The sequence below is a fragment of the Equus caballus genome, chromosome 22 (genome assembly GCF_041296265.1).
Source record: "Equus caballus isolate H_3958 breed thoroughbred chromosome 22, TB-T2T, whole genome shotgun sequence".
In the NCBI taxonomy this organism is placed as follows: Eukaryota; Metazoa; Chordata; class Mammalia; order Perissodactyla; family Equidae; genus Equus; species Equus caballus.
In genome coordinates this window covers 35,922,544-35,941,113 of record NC_091705.1, presented here as the reverse complement: position 1 = coordinate 35,941,113, position 18,570 = coordinate 35,922,544, and the positions used below count along the sequence as shown (strand labels likewise).

General features: G+C 54.0%; 1 protein-coding gene across 6 annotated transcripts; it reads right to left on the bottom strand.

The window, feature by feature from the left end:
• Nucleotides 1-637: 637 nt before the first annotated feature.
• Nucleotides 638-13,487, bottom strand: PCIF1 (phosphorylated CTD interacting factor 1). 6 transcript variants are annotated; one of them, XM_023626629.2, is made up of 17 exons: nucleotides 12,266-13,487; nucleotides 9,788-10,072; nucleotides 8,368-8,510; nucleotides 8,154-8,278; nucleotides 6,909-7,046; nucleotides 6,589-6,719; nucleotides 6,300-6,454; nucleotides 5,476-5,623; nucleotides 5,298-5,381; nucleotides 4,949-5,048; nucleotides 3,716-3,878; nucleotides 2,804-2,976; nucleotides 2,582-2,668; nucleotides 2,314-2,498; nucleotides 1,524-1,617; nucleotides 1,250-1,425; nucleotides 638-1,163 (listed from the first exon to the last, which is right to left on the bottom strand). In XM_023626629.2, exons 3-17 carry the CDS (start codon nucleotides 8,489-8,491, stop codon nucleotides 932-934), a joined length of 2,115 nt encoding a protein of 704 aa, XP_023482397.2. In that variant the 5' UTR covers nucleotides 8,492-8,510; nucleotides 9,788-10,072; nucleotides 12,266-13,487; the 3' UTR covers nucleotides 638-931. The 6 variants fall into 6 exon arrangements, with proteins under 6 accessions (XP_023482397.2, XP_023482399.2, XP_023482398.2 ...); XM_023626631.2 differs by having other exon boundaries at nucleotides 9,901-10,072; nucleotides 12,266-13,398; XM_023626630.2 differs by having other exon boundaries at nucleotides 9,553-10,072; nucleotides 12,266-13,138.
• Between the last annotated feature and the right edge of the window lie 5,083 nt (nucleotides 13,488-18,570).

Sequence of the window (18,570 nt, the reverse complement as noted above, 5' to 3'; positions counted from 1 at the left end):
ACAAGGGTGGGAGTAAGGTGGAGGCTGCCTGGCCCCACAGTGCATCTTGCCCTGCCTCTGTAAGTACAGTGGCCCAACGGCAGGGCAGACCCTTGGGGCAGAGGCCTGATGATGGGAGAGATGGCTGAGCCAGTGAGAGCCCCACTGAGCACCTTCAGACCCTGCTTCCTCCTCTGGGCCCCAGGGGAGCATCTGCTCCATGCCTAGAGGTCCTCAGAGGGCAGTGCAGCCAGGTGCTCATCTACATGAAGGCCATACCTGATGCATGTGGTGTCTCTGAACTGCTCTTTCACCTGACTAAAACACACCTGGCTGCCTGCTCACTGTGATGGTTCCAGGGCCAGCAGGCATCTAGCTTTCTACCTGGGCCCAGCTAGCAGCCCTCTGCTCCCCAGAGGTATCAGCACAGACCTGGCTGTGGGAGTCTGGGGCTTGCAGATGCATGACGCAGGGCTCTGGACTCCAGACCTGCTGGGCACAGGCCCCCAGGGACCCAGATGTGGGGACAGCAGGGTGAGAAGGTAAGACACTGGAGCCCTGGGTTCATTAGATGGTGAGCCTGGCTGTAGAAGGGGAGGGCCCCTGAAAGAGCTCCAAGTTCCTCAGCCTTCTCTGCCCTCAAGATCCTCACACATTCTTGGGGGGGTTTCTGTATTTCCTTTTACAAATGAAACGAGGCAACAGGATGGAGGGAAGGAATGGAAGGCATGGGGCCTATTTACAGGGGACTTGGAGAGAATCTGACGTGGGAAGGTGGGGGATTGGGCAGGGAGGGGGAGCCCTGGCAGAGCCATCATCTTCCTATGTCATTGGCAGCCTGAGTCCTGCTGCCACCCCAGGGGGAGGATCCTGGGGTCTGCTCAGCCCCAAAAGGCCTGAGTCCCAGCAGTCCATACCAGCACCCTGGGGCTCCTCCTCCCCGCAGGATGTGTTAAGTGGGGTGAGGCTCGCGGCTAGGGCCCTGCTCACGGCCTGAGTCCCGGTCCTTGGCCTCTGAGGAGGAGGAGGAGGAAGAGCTGGAGCCATGGCCGCGGCCTGACTGCCGGTAGGCGGTGCTTAGCTCCTGCAGCCGCTCAGGCGTCGGCCCCCACTTGGCAAAGCCAGGGTCGTTCTGTAGGAAGATCACCGCCGTGTTGTGGACAGCCTTGTAGTGCATTTCCTCCCTGCGGGCAAATGCAGCGGCTCAGGGTGGGGCTTGGCCTGGCCCCATCAGCCCAGCCCTCCTACCCCCACCTCCCCAGGCACCCACTTCTTGCAGACGTGCTGGGAGCCACTGCGGTACTCATGCTCGAAGGCAGGCAGGACCAGCTGGTGGCGTTTGAAGCGGCTCTGCTCCATGCGGGTGAGCGCCGGTGTCGGGGGTTCCCGCCACTCGGGGATGAACACGATGAAGGACAGGGGCTCTGGTGAGCTTTCGAGCAGTTTCTGTGGGAGGGGTAGAGAGTGGACATCAGGAGCTGCCCTCTAGGTGGCTGGCAATCTTGCTTGCCACCCCTGCACCCCAGCAGCAGCAGCACACCCACCTCGAAGTGAGAGACCATGGCATCCATGAGCTCCTCGCAGAATGGAGGGTTGGCTTCAAAGGAACCACTCAGCGGGGAGAAGTCCAGGCAGGGCCTGGGGACAGAGGTGAGCATTCAAAGTCCCATCAGGACCCAGTCCTTCAACCAAAAACAGGTGCCACCCCCACCCCAGGCAGCCACGTTGAAGAGATGGCCCCGGTCACCATTTACCCTTAATTTGTCTTGGGACAAGGTGTGGCCATCTCCATTGAATGGATGAGCACAGAGAGGCTCAGGCTTGGTGGCCCGAGTCCACCAAGCTGGTCAGTGGAGGAGCTGGACCTCAAATGGAGTTCTGACCCACTACCACCTCGGCATAAGCCACCCTAGGACCTCCCCAGCTGCTGAGCCTTCCCTCCTGCTGGCTTGGCCACGTCTTCCTATTGGAGACAGCATCATCATCTCCTCTCATCCGTGCTTATCTCCCCCACCACCCCCATTTAGTCTGTAAGGTCTCAGGTCTGTATTACACTTCTCATTCCTCTCAGTGCCTGGAACCTACTCCAGGTTCCTACTCCTGTAGGTGGAGTAGGGGTTCCTACTCCAAACCTGGGCTAATTCACTGAGAACCCCCAGGCTCCCAGAGGTTCAGTGCCACATCCAAGGTCTCACAGCTGGTGAGGAGGGGTGAAGGCAAGGACTACACTTAAGACTACCCGACTCCAAAGCTCTAAAGCATTAGGAAGCAGCTGCCCAAGGCGGGACCTGTGCTCTGGAGGCAGGAGAGGGCCCAGCAGCCCCTGGCTCTCACCCCCGGGAGCCAAAGTAGCCATCTGTGTCGGGGAAGGCAGAGCAGTACTGGCGGAAGTAGCAGTTGAGGGGCGAGGCGAAGCACTCAAAGCTGACGCCAAAGAGACGGTGGAGGGCCTCGAAGACGTGCACGGGCAGCGATCCCTGCAGGCCTGTTCCCTCGTAGAGGCCCACACCGAACATCATCTGCAGAGTGGCCACAGTCAGCGTCAGGAGCTCGGCCTCCCCACTGCCTCCAGAGGAGCTCCCCCACCATTCCAGGCCTGTACCTGGTACCGTCGGAGAAGACACCAGACTCGGGGCAGGAACCGCTCAAAGGCAGAGTCATCGATACAGCTGTAGCGGTAAAGGAGCCACTGTGGGACAGAAAGCAGTGGGCTTCAGCAGTAGTCCCGCACTCCCTCATCACTGGCCACCTCTGGGGCAAGACAGAGCCGGCCCTCACTCCTCCCACCTGTGGGGACCTGTCTCCCCCTCCCCCCAGCTCTTACCAGCTTGCTGAAGTAGTTGCGGCTGACCTTGACCATCTCTCCCTTATACCGGATGCAGACCACATTATTCTCCATATGCATCTCCACATTGGGCATGGGGGGTGCAGACACGGCCAGCCGTACTGGGTAGCAGTACACCAGGCGGGGCTCCACCTCTGGGGCCTCCCCCTCCTCTGTGGGCAGGGAGAACAGTGAGGGTCCGCCCTGCCCCCCTGCTCTGCCAGTTCGCACCCTGCACAGCGTCAGCGCCTACTGCCTGCCAGGTGCTTCACATGCGCATCCCAGTAACCGAGGGAGGTAAGTCTCCTGCCATGGAGGAGTAAACTGCAGCCCAGACGGTTCAGTAACAAAGGAAGCAGCCTGGCAACTGGCAGGGGCAAGAACTGGTGGCCTGTGTCGACATGTTCTGTACTGCCGAGCCCCAAGTCTGCCACGCCTCAGCGCCTGGTCGGTAAACACACTCGGGTCTGTGGGTGTTGCTGCCATTCAGAAGTATGAGAACTGCATCGCTTTCATCATCATAGTTACAGTATCTTATTTAGAGATTTTCTTGGGCCAAACACTTGGAATTACCAGTGAATCCTCATAGGATCCTACAGCCAGGTGTCAGTTTGGGGAAAGAGGCTTGCAGAGAATGGATGTAAACACAGATCCACCTGACTGCTTAGCCCCTGGCCTTTCTCTCCCACCTTCTGGCTCTCTCTTTCTCATCACTTCTCCCTGTTTCCCAGAGGAATGCTGAGACCCCAAGCTAAAGGACATAGCGGGTCCTGCCCCAGACACTGCTGGGGGAAAAGGGCTTCCCCAAACCAGACTGTGGCTTTGAGGCTTAGCCACACTTGTCCCTTCAATCAGGGCCTGGGAGACAGAGTTGATGGTATCATAGCTGACTCCCTGCCACCTGGCCCTTACCTGGGATGTTGTTCTCCTTGAGGATGGCAAGGTGCTTCTCTCGGATCCGTTTGACGTACTCCAGGGAGATGTGGTAGATCTTACTGCAAATGCCTTCCACAGAGTCCTTGGCCGCAGCCGAGACGTGGGGGCCACACTGCCTCCGCAGATGCTCCAGGCGATCCTGGAGGAGACACTCCTGATCAGGGCTCCAGTGGGCTGCCAGGGGAGGGCTGTTGGGTTCCAGCAGTCCTCATTTTGAAACTGGCTCTGCTACTTACTAACTGTATCACTTGGACAAATCCCTTGGCATCCTGAATCTTATTCCTAAGCTGTTAAGAGAACATGAAATACTTACCTAACAAGGCAGTTTGATTATTAAACGTGATTCCCATTAAGGGCTTACCAAGCCCCTGGCATACAGTAAGTGTCCCATAAATGCCAGCACTTATTGTTGGGGTTACACTGTGCCAGATCCCATGATACGTGCTGAGGACACAGACAAATAAGGCACAGTCCTCGCTTATAAAACATTTGCAGTCTATCAGGGAGAGACAATTATAAAGTGGGGTCCTTGGTCATTGCAGATTTGAAATCTGAGCTTTCGGCGACTTGCAAGGATAAGTAGGCATTTGTAATTTAGCTGAATCACATGTGTGAAAGCGATGAGTAAAAATGAGTCACTCTGGCTAGTGAGTACACCTACCTTTGTCACTCTACGTGTCAAGTACACAGTTACTATCGTGAAGTGCGAAACCTTGTCTCTTGTGAAAAATGGTCCTGAAAAGAAAGCCCATTGCTAGTGCTGGTGGAGAGTTAAAGGAAGTGATGGGTTTGGGCCAGAGAAGAGAACTGTTTTGGACACATTAGGGAATTGAACCTGGTAGTAGTTCTTCACTGTGATATGAGCACACACACCCAAGAAAAGGCAGTTTGTCGATCTGTTTCCAAAAATCTACTCAAGGGAGATGTTGAACATTCATTAAGTTGCAAAGGTAGCTACTTAATGGTGTGTGGCCAAGCACAGGATTCCATTAAGAACTTAATGGAAATGTTCCTTGGGAGAAAGCCAGAAGCCTAGACAAACATCTCCATATACGTGAGTTTGGGGACTGTGAGTGTCAATGGTCTGCTGTACTGCACAAGAACAGGCTGCTGTGGGGCCCTGCCCAGCCTTTGCAGGCAGTGGGCTTCAGGGAAGAAGTGGCCAAGAGCTTTTCCACTGGCCTTCAGGAAGTGACCAGGGCCACTCACCATGTAGTCCTCCTTGGAGGCTGAGTGGTCCTTGCGCAGCCAGCTGAAGGTGTCCTCCACATTCCACTTAACCACCTTCCTGCTGTCGGGGGATGCACTCCTGCCAGTTGAGGTGCAGAAAGGGTCGCTGTTTAAGTGTCTGCTCTACCCTCCTCCCACCCGACTTCCACTGGCATTTGGGCGCCAACCCCTAGGTTTACATCGCAGCTCTTGTTCTGCCTTGGGGAGCCAGCCCCCTTTCTGCCACCAATAGCAATGAGAGAGGCCTGGGGAGCAGGCCAGATGGCCTGTGACCTGCCCCACTCTGATCACAGACCCATCTTGCTGGGGGCAGGAGAGCGTGCCAAACCTGGACTCGATGAGCCGCCTGGCAGCCTCTGCGTATTTAAAAAGCAGGCGCTTGGCTTCCTCCCGGAACTTGATTCGGGACAACCTGAGTCAGAGAGTGGGCAGAGTTAGAGCCCTTCTACACAAGACTGGACACACAAACCAAATGGCCCTGGGCCGACCCAGCTGCGGGGCTGCACCTGATGGGAATGTCATTCATGATTTCACGAAACATGGAAGGCGACACCACTGGTTCACAGTTGCTCGGCAACAGGGGGTCCGAGCCTTTGTCCACGACCTTGCGCTCCAGCATCCAGCGGTTGAAAGATTCCCGAGGGGGTTCAATGCCTGCAGGACAGGAGAGCTGATGAAGGTCTGGATTCAGTCAGTGGGCTCCACACGGGCCTGGCACATGAGGCATCGCGTGGGCACGGGAGGTGCACAGTCCACAAGACAGCCCATTCTGAGAAGCGCTGGTTTATAAAGGGTGTTACTAAGTGTTACAAAGGGTACAAAAGGGGGAGGGAGAGATTCTATATTTCAGCAAAGTTAAGCAGGTTTATTTACTAATTAAATTAATAAAAGCTGTGGTTTGTTGAGCACTTTCCATCCCACTTACTCCTTGTAGTAATTCTGTGAGGTACAGGTACTCTCGTTTTTATGCCCTTTTAGGATACATAAAAAAGCTTTGAACAGTGCTTGGCAAATAGGAAGCACTCTGGAAGTGTTACTGATTGTTTTTGTTGTTCTCTTGTTACCGATCCCAGCCACCATTTATGTAAGCACTGTTACCGTCCCTCTCTTAAAGATGAGGAAACTTAAGTGCAGAGAGGTTAAGCCATGAGCCCAAGGTCACAGAGCCAGCAGCTGGTGGAGCTGGGACTCCAACAGGCCTGTCCCCTCCACAGCCCATACTCTCAACCACTGGGCTCCACTGTGCCATTCCCAAAGCCCACCTGGCCACCCCTGGCTCTTGCTAAAGGTGGATGGAAATAAAGGAGGCCAAGGTCCGAGAGGCAGTTACCCTCTCGCTGCTGGCACAGCTCCCGGTAGTGCTGCCGAAGCTTCAGGATGAGCTGGGAGCGGAGCAGTTCCACCTCGGGATGTGGGGGCAGCACCTCTGAAGGCCCCCGGTGCTTGATGACAGCATTGGTCTGGATGTCCAGATCCCAGTACACCCTTGGGGCACAGACGGAGCAATGAGGAAAGTAAAGAAAAAGGAAGGAGGGGTGCCCTGCCTGCCACCACATCCCACAATCCTGGGCAGGCTGGCCATCAACAATGGGCCCCCCAGCCAATCAACAGGGACTCACTCAGTGGGTCGGAGGAGAGCTGCCTGCTGTTTATCTTCAGGGGACGTCCCCCAAATCTTCAGTGTTGGGGTTCCTGGCACACTGGGGGAGCTAGGCACCGATGGGCCCGTGGGTGTCACAGGGATTTCAATCTGGAGCAAAAGAGTCAAAGGCATCAGGTCTGGAGAGTTGGTGTGTGGCTCCAACACTGGTGCACCTGGTGATCGGCACCCCGGGCCCCCCTCCTGACCAACCTGCTGATGCCCAGCCCTGGCAGGGAACCTGCTGGCTGCCTGCCTAGACTGGCTCTTACCAGCCAGTTCCTGAGAACCCGCACTCACCTTGGGCTTCTTCACACCATTGCCGCTTGGCTGCTCTTCCGAGAGCTGCCGCTTTCGGGGCTTGTTCTCAGCTGGGGGGGTTTCCACCAAACTTGAGTCTTGGGGCAGTGGGGTCGCATTCAGCCCCAAAGGGTCCGACTGGTGGAGGGAGACCAGCAGAGTTGCAACCAGGGCGAGTGGCTTAGGAGTCCTGGTACTGCAGAATTCTGATGCCCTCCCACCCCCTGCTCCTACTCCTTGGAGAAGAGCAGAGGGAGCTTGGATGCAGACAGAACCCTGGGCTCCACTCCTGCTGCCTGCTACTTGCAACCACGGAACTTTGGGGGAGTTACTTCCCTTCCTAACTCCCTCACCTTTAAAACAGCCGTGCTAGGCCTTACCTCACCATTGAGATTACTAAATGAGTCAATGAACATGACCAGCTTAACATGACATCTGGCATGAGATCAGCGCTCAATGCATGTTAACATCTTTTCCTTAAGTACCAAAAAGTCAGGAAAAAAGGAAAAACTCAAGAAATGCTTGTTTTTTAAAGAGCAAGACCCTGTGAAGGGAACTCCTTTGGTGACACAGAGTATGAGTGTGATGGTGGACAGTGTGGCCTGGTATCACATCAGTGTGAGTCCCGCTCTGCCTCTTATGGTTTGAGGTCTTAGGCCAGTCATTTCCCCTGAGCTTCAGCATCTTCGTCTGCAAAACGGGGACTGCGCTCAGAAAGTCTGCTCCAACTGACGGATCCAAAAGCCCAGTTCCCGCCAGCCACCGGTGCCCGTACCTCCCCTATCGCGACGACATTCCAGTCCCTCGAATGCACTTCTTCCCCTTTCTGGCTAACCTTCTCACCTTAAATGCTAACTCACAGAGCAGCTGTCCTCGTGCCCCCCCACCTCCCCGAGCCAGGCCAGGATCCCTGCTGCACTCTAACCCCACTGGCCCCTCCAGTAGTGTGCCCCCGAGAGGGCAAGGGCAGGACCAGGTCTATCTTGCTCACAACAGCATCCCAAATACAGTGGCCAACACATAGTACAAGTCCAATGGCACACACTATTAGAGTCGTCTGTTCACATATCAGCCTCCCCTATTTGCGTGTAGGTTCCATGAGGGCAAGGATTTTGTCTGTCTTGCTTGTCATTGTACCCCAGGTCCTGACACAAGGCTAGGCACCTAACAGCTGCTCAAGGTACATTTGGGGAAGGCCCAGGTGCCAGAAGCTGCTCCGAGCCCCCGCCACAGGCCGGCACTCACAATCACGTCATGCTGGCCCAGCACGGGCATCTCCCACAGGGACTGGTTGGTGAAGCGGTTGAAGTAGTAGGGGCGGTTCTCCCTCCTGCTCCAGCACTTCTCCCAGCCCGCATGCACCAGCTCCTCTGCAAACAAGCATGGAACCCCGCTAGGTCAGGGCTGCTCCTGGGGCACCCTTCCTACCCCACCCCCCACCACTGCCCCTCGCCAGTACCTGGGAGGTCCTGCACCAGGCGGATGGGCTTTGGAGAACAGGGCTGGCTCTGATTGGAGGTGCTGGGGGAGTGACTCAGCAGAGACGCTTCCTCCCGGGGGCTGCCGTGATTCTCATTGGCCATCTCAGCACCCGCACCGGACCTGCCACACAGAGGACCGAAGGGAGTCAGGGCCAGCAGGGCATGGAGGTCAGCTCCACCCCCCACCACCAACTGCAAACTACTCAGGGCCCCAGTGACCACGTGTAGACGTGGAGAAATCCATCCAGTGCATCCTGAAGGGCCAGCATGCCACCATCGGAGCCCTGGGATCTAAGTTGCAGTCCCCTCAACTGTAAAATGGGTGCACTCCTGTCGCTCCTTCTGCCTGAAATACTCTTTCCCCAATTCTCTGCCTGGCTTGCCACTAGGTTCCTACCTCCAGAAAGCTGCCTTTGACTCTCCTTTCCAAGTTAGGTGGTCAGAGCCCCTCCTCAGGCCATGAACACCTCATCGTAGCACTCAGATAGTCTGCACTACCTACCAACTGGGTTTGTCTCCCCATTAGACTAGAATCCCCAGGACTAGGAAGTGTGTCCGGTTCAGCTCTCTCCAGTGCTCGGTATGGTACCTGGACCCAACGGGTGCTCATTCATTCTGCAAATGTTTACAAAGCACCAAGAGGGGTAAACAACAGACCAGGGTCTGCCCTTGAGAAGCTATTCCCACAAGAAGGAATATTAACTCCTCCTCTTTCCTGTTCTTATCCACGAAAATCCAACTGGAACAAAGCAGAGCCCAGGAAGAGACACGGCATCTAATCGGGTGCCTCAATCTCCACTACAGGGCAGGAACCAATCTGCTGCTATAAGAACCAGTGGGACTGAGAAGCAGCATCTAACTCAGTCCATCATAACCCCCAGGTGAAAATGGACTTTAAATACCAGGAAGGAGGTCAGCTCCTTCACACCTCTATTCCCTATCCCCCCGCCCAGAGCACACCCAACACAAGCCTCAGTTGCCAAAGTGGTTCCCAGCCTGGCTGACAGACTCCTGGAGGGCCAACTGAGTGCGGACTGGTGATCCTAGAGTTGTTTTCAATATGTCACAACACCCAAAAGAAACCAAACATTTACTCACAAAAAGACCACAAAGGCACGTTTAAACATGAGTTATCTTTGCTTGCTGAAATTTTATCAACTCACTGTGGTCACATTGATTATCTCATGCTGATCAGAAGCTCTGATTGGCTGTTGACAACATCATAGGAATCACTGGGACACTGATTTTATTGTACACTCAGAGACGTCTTTGTTAACTTGGAGAGGGAAAGGGAACGGTTACTTCATCGGTGCAGCGTGGCAGATAAAAATGCAGGAAGCGCGAGGACACACACAACAAAAGGGGTCCGTGACAACAGAACCGTTTGAAACCACTGACCCAGGGGAGAAAGAGCTGTCGGTGCTTTGGTTCTCTGGGGAGAAGGGACTCCTGGTTCCTTGGGGGCTGAGCTCATAGGTCTCAAGGCTGAACGAGGTCCCTCTTTTTCTCACCCTCTGGGGTCTGCAATGCTAGCATGAGAGGGTTTTCTTCTCCGGCCAGATGGACCCCAAGTCACAGGGTCCCACAGAGGCAGGGGGACGCCTGCCAGAAGGCTCAGCGCAGGTGGGTGGGCTGGTCAGCAGTGGAGTGGACGGAACCCCAGGGGAATCCTTGCATCAGTAACTGCAGAGCAAACAGAAAAGAGAGTCAGAGGCCTGTGAAATGCTGCAGAGCAGGACAACAGCATGACGGGCAATGACACAGAGCAAGCTGGAAGGCCCCAGGACAGGGCAGGACACACTGTGAGATCTGGGGATTCAGGGGATGAAAATGGTACTTCTCGAGCTTTCTAAACAGCAAGTTCACCTTCAAGGACTTGCAGCCTGCACAGCGACACAGGGCCCAGTGCTGAAGGGGGCCCTGAGCCTGGTTTAAGGCTCTGCTGTCACTGTCCTGGAATTTTTAATATTTTTAACAAGGGGCTCAACATTTTCATTTTGCACTGGACCCTGCAAATTGTGTGGCTGGTCCTGCCAACCAGAGTACCCCTACAGTAAGAGAAAAGGGAACAACTATACATATACATATCACAGATGGGGGGGTTGCAGTCCAGAGCTACCCAAAGTTAAGTGAGAAACTCTTCTTTGAATGGGCTCTTTAAAAAAAAAAATACATGTAAAATACCTTACATAACATAATGTGTTCATCTTTATTGAAAAATATTTTCCCAGCAAGCCCTGGATGGCGTGGCAGTTAAAGTTCGGCATGCTCCCCTCCAGTGGCCGGGGTTGGAAACACACCACTCATCTGTCAGTAGCCATGTTGTGGCAGCGGCTCATATAGAACAACTTACAACTACACACAACTATGTACTGGCACCAGGGGGCAGGGGGAGAAGGAAAAAAAGGAGGAAGATTGGCAACAGATGTTAGCATAGGGTGAATCTTCCCCTGCAAAAAAAAAGAAGAAAAAGAAAAACATTTTCCCTAAGAAATACTGTGTGATACTGATGCACCAGGAAGATAACTATGCAGGAAGCACACACAGCTTACTGAGGCCAAATGGGGACGCTGCCGTGTTTCCCAAACCAGCTGTGCATCAGAACCATTGGGGGGGTTTGCAAAAAAGAAATTCAGACTCATGCCCTCAGTCCACATCATAGGAGTCAGAAACAGGGAGGAGAGATACACAAGAACTGGGTTTCGGTGTTTTTTTTTTTTTGAGGCAGATTAGCCCTGAGCTAACATCTGCTGCCAATCCTTTTTTTTTTTGCTGAGGAAGACTGGCCCTGAGTGCACATCCATGCCCATCTTCCTCTACTTTATATGTGGGACGCCTACCACAGCACGGGAACCAGGATCTGAACCCGCAAAGCCCGGGCCACTGAAGCAGAAGATGTGAATTTAAATGCTGTGCCACCAGATCAGCCCCAAGAATAGGTATTTCTTAAACGTATCCCAAGAATGGGATAACTATTTCACTTCACGCTGTTTCAAATCTTCACCAATTTTTTACGATTAAAACAATTTTTTTAATTCCCCAAGTGATTTGGATGCACCAGGTCAGTGGCAGAAGTGCCGGCTCTGGGTTCGGAAAGGCCCGGGTTCCAGGCCTTTCTACGGCTTTCTGACTTACAGACGGAATCACTCTACCTCTATGGGCTCTACGTGGAATCTAGCAGAGCGCACTCCCAGTAACACAGAACTGCTCGTATTAGGATGATGTTTTTATTTATCTTGTGGCTTGCCGGCCCCACACATACCGCACTCTCACAGCGCCCAGCAGTTTAAGGACAACGTGTATCTGCGCAACCAGAGGAACCCACTAGAAGGCAGAGTGTTCGACTCCGGGATTGGAGGAGGACGGGGCGGGATCATCTCAGTAATACACCAATCACAATCCTCCGGCCCAGTAGGGAGGAGTCAAAGAACTAGAGAAGTGCGCAGGCGCGCGGGCGCGCGAACAAGGGCCGAGCCCTGGCGCGCGCGCGCACCTTCCCCTCCCCCAGCCCCAGCGGGGGCGGGCTGTTTGGCGCGCGCGCGCCGGCCCATCTCCCGAGCTCCGCCCCCCGCCCCGCCGCGCGCTCCCGCCCCCGGGCTGAGGCGACTCAGAGTCGGAGCCCGACACAAAGGCGGTGGCGGCGGCAGCAGCGGAGGGGCCCAAGAGGCCGCTCCGCCCGCGCTCTCCGGGCCCACCTCCCTCATCCAGGCCACCAGCCCGGCCGCCCACCCGCGGGCCTAAGATGGCGGCGGCGGCAGAGACGGGGCAAGCGGCGGCCCCGAGCGGAAAGCGCCAGAGAGGCCACCGCCGCCTGGCCTCGGATCCCCGGAGCCTGGCGCGGCTCGCAGCGGGACCATGGCTTCCTGGGGCGCTTACCTGCCCGGAGCGGACTCGAGGGGACGCGGCTACACGTTCTGCTCGACCGCCCGTTTTGCCGCCTCCGCCTCGCCCTCCCCAGCGCCGCTGCCGCCATCTTGTGTCCCGGGCCGGGACTCCGCGCTGCGCATGCGTTGGTACCGCCTCTGAGGGACCTCGCCGCTGCCGCGCCGCCATCTTGAGTGTGGCAGGACCTGCCAGCTCCCCAGATCCTGCTTGCTTTTGGCCCCCCTCCCCTTCCTCCCGTCCTTTCCTGTTGTTCCATGCGGGTCTAAGAAGGGGGAGGCAGTTTTGCGGGTCCTGGGGTGTGGATCGAGGAAGGAACGAACTCACAAGCACGCCCCCTGCCTCAGTTTACCCCACGAGCACAGCCGCTGGGGCTGGAGGACCTGGGTGGGCGGTGCGCCGGCGGGGTCGCACTGAGTGTGCGCACCAGGGGGCGCGGGGCGGGCTTGGAAACTGCGGGGGCTCTGCTCAGACGCCGACCCGGGGGTGGAGTCTGGGTGACGTAGGCTCTGGTCGTAGCGGGGACCTGGGTCCTAGCCCCGGCGCGGCACTGCCACTTTCCGACTGTCGCTTGCCTTCCCTGGGCCTCTCCAGAATGTTTTCCAGGCGTTTCTGTATCCAGGCTGCATGCAAATCGAAGCTTCTCCTGTAATGAGGCTGCACAAATTCTAAGTGCTCTTGAGAAGAAGAAACTCAAAACGGTCGTGTGACACAGTTAATAAAGATGGCTCTTGGCAAAGTTGGGAAACTATAAACTAAATGCATCAGAGGGGCTTTCCAACACTGACATATCTGTGGCTACTAGTTGCAGTGCACAGGCTCACTGAGACCTCAAACCAGCCGCAAAAGGGAGCCCGGCGGGAGACTGGCGGTTGCTAGGCGCCCCGTGCCCGGCTCGCTGCAGGATTCTTTGCTGGGGGCCAGCAGACAGCTCACTAGCTCCACCTCCCAAGTAAACGGACCTCCCCGTGGCGTCTGGGGAGGAAGGCAAGCTTGCCACCTGCTGTTCGACTTGCGCGTCCCGCGTGGAGCCAGAGGCTGCAGGTGCCCCAGCTGGCCAGCCGCTCCGGTGTCGGTGGTTCCTGGCCCCACGCAGCTTGGTGGGCGGTGGAGGAATGTCCACAAAACTGGAGGCAGGAGGAGGAACGGTCATTAAGAACTAGGGTTCTCTTCAGTCCGACCAGGTTCAAACCCCTGCTCCTCCACCCAGATATGTGGCCTTGAAGGAGTCGGTTAACCTCTTTAAGCTTTAGTTTTCTCTGGTGGAAGATAAGTCCGCCTACCTCATAAAGGTTTGTTGAGAAGTGATGGGGGTGGTGCCTGTAAAGTACTCAGCGCAGTGCCTGACGCTTAATGAATGTTGGCTATTCTCGCCTCACAGGGGTGTGAGGATTGCTCCCCGCAGACCTGAGCCCCCCAGTAAACCAGCTGCACGTGGGCCCAGCAGCTGCCGCCCGTCCTGCCCTCGGCACACAGTTCACCCGGGAGAGTTGATAAAAGTCACAGGCCTGGTCCCCACCTCGGACCTACGTGGGAGGACTTGTTTGCCTAAGGCAGTCTTGGTTTATGTCTGTTGCCCCGGCATGATTATTAATATTGCCTCCTTTCTCAAAGGTGCCCTGGTTTGGACAATAAATTATATAGTCACTCTAGAGTTGCAGAGTGCCCAGTTTTACAAGCTCCCCAGCTAGTTCTTAGTAACATGAGAGTGTAAAAACCACGTAGTGATTATCTGTTCTTGCTCTGTGTTTTCAAAGTGTTTTCTCATTTATTGTTCAGTTCTTCTAACTGACCAAGGCGCCATTCCTGTTTTACCATGTAATCTTCTGCAAGAACCTGAGAGTAGAAATTATCTCAGGTCTACACTGAGGCTGGGGGAGGGGGCAGTGGTGAGTAATTGTCCAGGTTCACACGGCCATTCCATAATTGTCCAGGTTCCCCACGCCAAAACCCAAGCCTCCTTCCAGAAAACCATACCGCTTCCCTCTCTTGTGGAGAAGGTAATCTGGACTTGGGGGATATGACTTGTCTGAGCTCACACGGTGGTCCTGGACATTTCCACTTCGATATCTTGCCAGTTTCCCTTACTCAGAGGGCTGAACACTGCTCTTCACCTGCCTCCCCAAACCCCTTCCTCCCAAAAGATGCCTCATCTCCTCCTTCTCCTCACTTTCCACACGTGGTTAAAACCAACCTCTTCTCTCTATCCTCATGCCCACTACCTTAGAGCAAGCCCCGTTATTTTTTAAACCTTTTTGTCATTAAGAATAGCACACATGAAGAAAAGTGCACGAAATAGAAATATAAAACTTACTTGTCACCGTGGACACCTGGGTAAACATCGCTCAGCCCAGGGGCTGTCAAGCACAAGGTAATCACTTTCCCCACTAGTTTGTGATAATCAGTTCATTGCTTTTATTGTTTTACCACCTAAGCATGCATCCCTGAACACTGCCTGTTCCTTGAACTTTACGTAAACGGAATTATGCAGTTCTGTTCTGTATTGGCCTTCTTTTGCTCCACATCGCACTTGCAAGAGTCATTCACCCCTGTGGTTGCACGCAGCCACAGTTCATTTTCACGGCTGTATTCTATCTTGCAATGTATATGGGTCTGTTCTACTGTTGGGAGATATTCGAAGCCCCTCACCCCGTACCTCTTCTCTGAGTTGTTACGGTAGTCTCCAAACCGGTCTTCTGGTCCTCCAGCCTTACTTCTCTTCTAGCCCATAATCCCCCCTGCAGTCACAGGGACGTCTTTAAGTCTAATCATATTACAAATCTGATCAAGTCACCCTGGGCTTAAAACCCTTGGATGTCTCCCCACTGACTGCAGGATAAAATCCCAAACCCTTAGCTTGGCTTGCAAGACCATAATTAGAATGAGAGTTCCCATAGCAGAGCGTTTCCTACGGGCTGTGCATTCATATTATTCATTTATGTACTTTTATGTACTTACGCACATTCATGTTATTCACCATCCGGACCTTCCAACCATCTCTCCTTCATCTGGCCCCAGCCATCTTGAACTATGTATAATTTCTCTAACTGTGCCAGGTTCTCTCTTGAAGCTGGGTATTTGCATATACTGTTTGCTCTCACTCTTCCTCCTCTCTTTGCTAATTCAGCCTTCAAGGCTTAGCTTAGATGTCACCTCTGCCAGGCAGCCTTCCCTGAACTCCCCTCCACCCAGGCTAGGTCAGGTCTCCTCTTGTGTATTCCCACAGCAGCCTGTGCTCAGCGTTTGTCCATTTTCCTTGCCCACTAGGCTCTGGACTGCTTAAGGGCGGGCCCAGGGCTTGTTCATCCCTGTCGTCCCCATGCCCAGCACTGTGCCTGACCCTCTAAATATTTGCTGTCCGTGGACAGAGCACACTGGGTTGAAGTCTGGGTGACTTTTTTTTTTTTTAAGATTGTCCCTGAGCTAACATCTGTTGCCAATCTTCCTTTCTTCTTCTTCTTCTTCTCCCCAAAACCCCCCAGTACATAGTTGTATATTTTAGTTGCATGTCCTTCTAGTTCTTCTCCGTGGGACGCTGCCTCACCATGGCTTGATGAGCGGTGCTAGGTCTGCGCCCAGGATCCGAACCGGCGAAACCCTGGGCCGCTGAAGCGGAGGGCACGAACTTACCACTTGGCCACAAGGCTGGCCTGTGGGTGACTTTGTCAGGTATCCTAATTCTATTCCAGGCTCTGGTTTCTGTAGTGGGAACACCAAGGCAGCGCCCTTTGGGACACCAAGAAGAGCATGAGCCGCATGCTGTGGCAGAGTCCCTGCCAGCAGCCTGGAGTCCTCTGCTCCCAAGATGGGGATGAACAGGTGGAGCAAAGATCCTGGGACTTTCAGGCAGTCCATCAACTCTACTGAAGGAAGACGCCTCTCGAGACAGCAGCTCTGGGTTGGCAGACGAGATTGGATAAGCAGGGCTCCTCCAGCATACCCAGTCCTGGCTGGGAGCCTGCTGTCAGGGCCTCTGAGAACCCCAGCCTCAACTCAGGACAAAGGCCAGCCTCTATGTTAAAGCAGAAACATAAACCTAGAGGCACGCAGGCTGCCACAGACCTTAACCCCCTTGTTGTTTCCCACTACAGCAAGAAGCCGATGAGAGGGGAGCACGCATTTCAACCCCTGACATCCTGGCGGTTGGGGAAGGGAGGCTGCAGCATGATCCTGTTCCAGGCTGCCCCCGCCCAGGCTAGGCCTGAGCTGCCCAGAGACCCTGTTCTGCAGTTTAAATAACACTAAGGCAATTTCCAGGGTGAATGGGCCTGGCCCCAGGAGAGCTGTGGAAGCAAGGCTTCCACCCCAAACTGTGGTTACCACAGGGAGTGGCTCTCTGCCATTCTGGGGCCAGATGAGAGAAGCTGTTTAGGCCAAGAATAGATGAGGGGAATGGGGCGTCTCCTCTGGTCTTCCCGGCCCTGTAAGTGTCTGATGTGGTGTTATGTTCCCGTCCATTTCTTCACTCAGCTGGGCACAATTATGTATTGAGGGCTGTCCTAGAACTTGAAAACCAGCCATCATACAGGCTGTTTGTCTTCAGGGAGCCACAGAGGAGTGGGAGAGGCAGACCTAAATAAACCCTCTGGTGCAGGCAGATAAGGGCTCTATTGGGATGACCGGGGTGGGCATGCAAAGGAAAAGGCTTCAGAAGAGATGACAATGAGCTGAATCTTGTTGGAAGAATAGGATTTTCCAGGTGGGCCAGGAAAGAGGAAGGATACAGCCTGTGCTAGTGCCTGGTGGTGTGGAAAGTTATGATTTGTTGTGCCATCGAGTAGACTCCAACTTCTAATGACCCCGTGGACAGCAGAGTGGAACCCTGCCCAGTCTGTTTGCGCCATCCTCTTGTCTTCCGGGCGCTCCATCAGACAGTGCTCTGCTGCTATTCATAAGGTTTTTGTGGTCAGTTTTTCTGGAAGTGGATGACCGGGTCCTTCTTCTTAGTCTTTCTTAGTCTAGAAGCTGGGTGACCCCGTTGATGTTTGAGACTGGTAGCATAGCTTTTAGCATCTCAGCGACATGCAGCCACCACTGTATGACAACTGACAGGTGGTACGGTTCCCTGGCCAGGAAACGAATCCAGGACTGCAGTGAGAGAGCCAAATCTTAACCATTTAGACCACCAGGGCTGACCAAAAGGTATGGTGTGTTTGGAGAATAGTCAGCCTGAGCCCTGCCGGGGAACTGGGGAGGTGCGGGTGGAACCAGGGCCTTGGAACCCCAATTCAGTCCCTGTTCGGGGTTAGCACTAGCATGCCCAGGTGGCCTCTGGGTCATCTCAGGATGAGGGTAGGGAGCACTTGTGATGGTCCCCTCGGCCCTCCCACCCATTCCCTCTGAGGCCCGTTTTTCGACTTTGGGCAGAGTGACCAAGAGCCAGGATATTTGCACCCATATGAGCTGAGTCTGCAGAATTAATCCCAGACTTCTCCAAAACAGAAGCTGGGGTGACAGCTAGCAACTTCCTGTAAGTCTGAGATCAGAGGAAATTTGACCTAGAGAGATGGAGGGGGAGGACACCAGCCGAGCCTGGGGCCCGGTGGAGGGGTTCCTAGGACACTAACCTTCTAACCTAGAGATCTCAACCCTGGCCAGGAAAAACTTTCTTCACAGCTTTACTGGGGTACAATTTACATACCATGAGATTCGCCTGTTTCAAATATGCTATTCAGTGATTTTTAGTAAATTTACACAGTTGTGCAACCATCATACAACTCAGTTTTAAAACATTCCATCACCCCAAAAAGATCTCCCATGCCTGTTTGCAGTCAGTCCCTCTTCCCACACCCCAGTTCCAGGTGACCACTAGTCTAATTCAGTCTCTATAGATTTGTCTTTTCTGGACCTTTCGTATAAATGGAATCATACAAAATGGAGTCTTCGTGTCTTGGTTCTTTCACTTTGCATAATGTTTTTAAGATTCATCCGTGTCATAGCATGTATCAGTAGTCCGTTCTTTTTTATTCCTGAACAATATCTCATTGTACAGATAAATCACATTTTGTTTATCTGTCTACCAGTTGTTGGACGTTTAGATTGTTTCCACTTTTGGGCTATTATGAATAGTGCTGCTATGGATATTCATGTACACGCGTTTGTGTGAACATCCGTGAATGTCTAGGAGTGGAATTGCTGTATAGTAAATGCACGTTTAACTTTATCAGAAACTGCCCAGTGTTTTCCAAAGCAGCTGCACCATTTTACATTCCTAGCAGCAATGTATGAGGGTTCTAGTTTCTCCACGTCCTTGCCAATACTTGTTATTGTCAGTCATTTTTATGATATTCTGCTGAGGA